This window comes from Olea europaea, chromosome 5 (genome assembly GCF_002742605.1).
Source record: "Olea europaea var. sylvestris chromosome 5, O_europaea_v1, whole genome shotgun sequence".
NCBI classification, from domain to species: domain Eukaryota; kingdom Viridiplantae; phylum Streptophyta; class Magnoliopsida; order Lamiales; family Oleaceae; genus Olea; species Olea europaea.
Genome location: NC_036241.1, coordinates 11218671 through 11221957, shown reverse-complemented (window position 1 = coordinate 11221957; position 3287 = coordinate 11218671). Strand labels below are relative to the sequence as shown.

Here is a 3287-nt window from a genome sequence, read left to right as displayed (position 1 = left end):
TTTATTTTTATTTTTTTATATAAATTTTTGTTTGGTAATGGAAACAAATTCTATTCCTAATTGTGAAAAAATATTTTCCTTTAATTGACAATTTTCATATAAAATAAAGCCAAACGAACACCAAAAGACAGATGATTTTTTTTCTTTTGGCAATGAAAACAAATTTTATCCATAATATCAGTAAATTCTATCCATTTAATTAACAATTTTCATGTAAAACAAAATCAAGCGAACACCAAAAAATACTTTTATTTCAACATTTTTCATGTGAAAAATTATACCAATCAAACACATTAATTGACAATTCTCAGGAAAATAATTTTTAGGTAATTCAACTTCCTAGAATTCCATATTTGCAATCAAACGGACCCTAATTGATCTGAACAATCTCTTACTTGAATAATAATATATAACACCATTGGTACCATGATATTGATTTAGATGACGCTAAGTAATATATTCATAGGGTATTTGGGAGACATTTTTATGTAAAAATACACTTTTGAATAGTAAATTGATGAAAAATGTGTGATTGAAAAATAAGGAATTTTTTTTTATTTACGTGTAATATTATTTTAATAAAGAATGTATAATTGAAAAGAAGAGAGAAAAATACATTTAAAAAAAAATGAGTACCAAATGGAGCCTCAATAAAATATAAAATTAAATGATTCATTTAATTATACTTTTTGTTTAACTTTTACTAAATATCATTAAATAGCACTACTCTTACTTTGGACTGATAAAGCACGGTTTTCTCGGTTATGGCGGTGGGTTTTGAAGACTTGACTCTGATGACAAAACCAAAGCTTCTCTCAGTAACTCCATTCCAAGATATATAGATATAGAAAGAGTAATCTATATATATAGAGAGAGAAAATATATTGAAGTTGAACAACACAGAACAGAGCAGCACAGCACTGCGCAAGACAACACGTAGTTTAAACTGGCATAGTCTCTAACTCAAAAAAAAGAGCTGAAGCTTCCGTTGATTACTCCCATAAAACCCCATTCTTCATTTCTTCTTCTTCCAGTCTCTATACCCCAACCCACCTCATCCCCATTGACTACAAATATACACAAGCTTCTGTCTACAACAATGGCGAGTACAGGTAGCGATGGGTTTGAGGACGAAGATTTCAATTTGAATTCATTTTTTTCATATGAGAATCCTCCGAAAATGCTGTGTTTGGGAGACTATGGTAAAGAATGTGATTTGAAGATGGTGGAGAGTTCTATTAAAACGGCTGAAAAATCTGGAGTTACATGCAGTGATTCATCCTCGACCTCTTCAACAAATTACATCAGCGAAACTAATACACTGCTAAAATCTAAGAAGAGAAATTGGCCGGGATGTACAGAATCCAATCTGAACTCCGGCGTTAATACCGAAGCTCCGGCAGGAACTCAGAAGTACTGTAAGAAAACCAAGTCGGAAAACTCATCGGTGGTCACCAGCAATGCAAAGGTCAGTGAGGTCTAGGAATTGCATGTGAAGGAACACTAAATTTTTTAATTTTTAAATGCATTATATATATTGCTTAAAATTTCAGATCAATCAGCAGATCGATGTTGCCAAATGCTTAAAATTTTACACGTTTGGGTTAAAATTTAAATACAGGTAAAGAAAGAGAAACTTGGTGAAAGAATCACAGCATTGCAGCAACTTGTGTCACCCTTTGGCAAGGTTTGATTTTCATTTGATCACTTTGCAATTATTAATTCATTCAATTAAGATTTTCAAATTTCCTTTTACACAAATTAAATCATGTTTATATATGGAAATATATGGGTATTTATAATTTTATAGAGTAAATTTATAATGGTACAGACAGATACAGCATCAGTACTTCATGAAGCAATGGGTTATATCAGGTTTCTGCAGGATCAGATTCAGGTTCTGTGTTCTCCATATATTCACTCTCTTCCTGTAAGTATTTCTTGTCACACTTTGATAAATTCAAATATTCATATATCAGCAACTGAGACCTGGCTAGCTATTAGGCCTCTGACTAAAAACTTGGACCAGAGTTATCCTATAGGTACATAAAATGTTTGACTGGATGTTTACAGAGAAATATTTAACAAATTTTCATTCGTTTATGACACAACAATGGTAGAAAATGCACCATACCTTGGACCATGTATTGTACAATCTAGTATATCTTAGCCTCGCCCCCAAGGCACATCTCCAATTGGTAAAAAAGGAGGGTGGAGAAATCCAGCTTTGCTTGAAACTGCTGCGTCAAGGGTTCGAATCCTGAAATATGGATTTGGCTTTTGGGTAAGTGCAAATGTACAAGCAGCCTTCCACCCTGTACCCTTGGAGACATAACCTGCGATTTACCTCCCTCACAATACTCCAGGACAGGGGTGGTGGGGGACCCTTAAGGTTAGGGTTTAACCTTTTTTTTTTAGTATATCTTAGCCTCCTGGGATATAGCTCAGTGGTGCAAAGGACAGGAGTGATATTATCTCACGTCTTGCTGGCAGTCGTAATATGGGGGTTCGATTTCTGAGATATGGAATTAGACTCCTTGTAGGCGCAGTGTACAGACAGCTCTTGTTTCCTGGCCTGTTGGGGCACATCCCGCGATTTACCTCCCTCACAAAGCTCTAAGGGCGGGACGATGGGGACCCTCAAGGTTGGGGTTCAACCTTTTTTTTTTTTTAGTATATCTTTGATGAATTAAGCTACTTATACAGAAATATTTTGACAGATGCCGAGGTGATCCTCAAACCTTGATTTGAATTTACGAAGTTCAAACTAAGGGTTGAGGTGCAAGCCACCTTAGCATCTATCAAAGAAGCTATCAAAGAAAAAAAAGTACAAGTAGTAGGGTTGATCGAAGATTGGAATGGATATTATAATTGACAAGAATTTTACTTCTTTGTAACAAAGTTTGTTCAGCATGGTATAAGAACAACATTGGAGCAACAAGGTTGTAGGATCAAGTTTTGCCATCAATAAATTTTATTTATGAAATTTATATACATAGCAGACTTTCGATGATATAAAATGAATCTATTTGCAAAACTGTATAATAATTTCATTTGTTCATTTGATTCCATTATAAGGGCTCCAATTTTCTATTTATAGAATGTTTTTCATTTCATTTTACCTGATTATTAACTAGAATCTTGAAATTAGCAAGAAGACACTATTTTGAATTTGATTTCTGATTCCGAGCTTATCTTTTCATATTAATAATGCTGCAGAATATGATTCTAGTGAGGGGAAAAAAAATCTCTATCCTATCTTATTTCAATGATCATTGCACTGTGTT

The 3287-nt window shown here is 33.7% G+C and overlaps 1 protein-coding gene across 1 annotated transcript in view; it reads left to right on the top strand.

The window, feature by feature from the left end:
- Positions 1-802: 802 nt before the first annotated feature.
- The window catches only part of LOC111394956 (transcription factor bHLH154-like), a 3193-nt gene continuing 708 nt past the window's right edge, over positions 803-3287 (top strand). Inside the window, exons 1-3 of the mRNA XM_023020992.1 lie at positions 803-1468; positions 1622-1687; positions 1832-1930. Of these exons, the coding sequence (XP_022876760.1) occupies positions 1100-1468; positions 1622-1687; positions 1832-1930 (534 nt within the window). The 5' untranslated portion in view covers positions 803-1099. The remainder of the gene's footprint in view (positions 1469-1621; positions 1688-1831; positions 1931-3287) is intronic.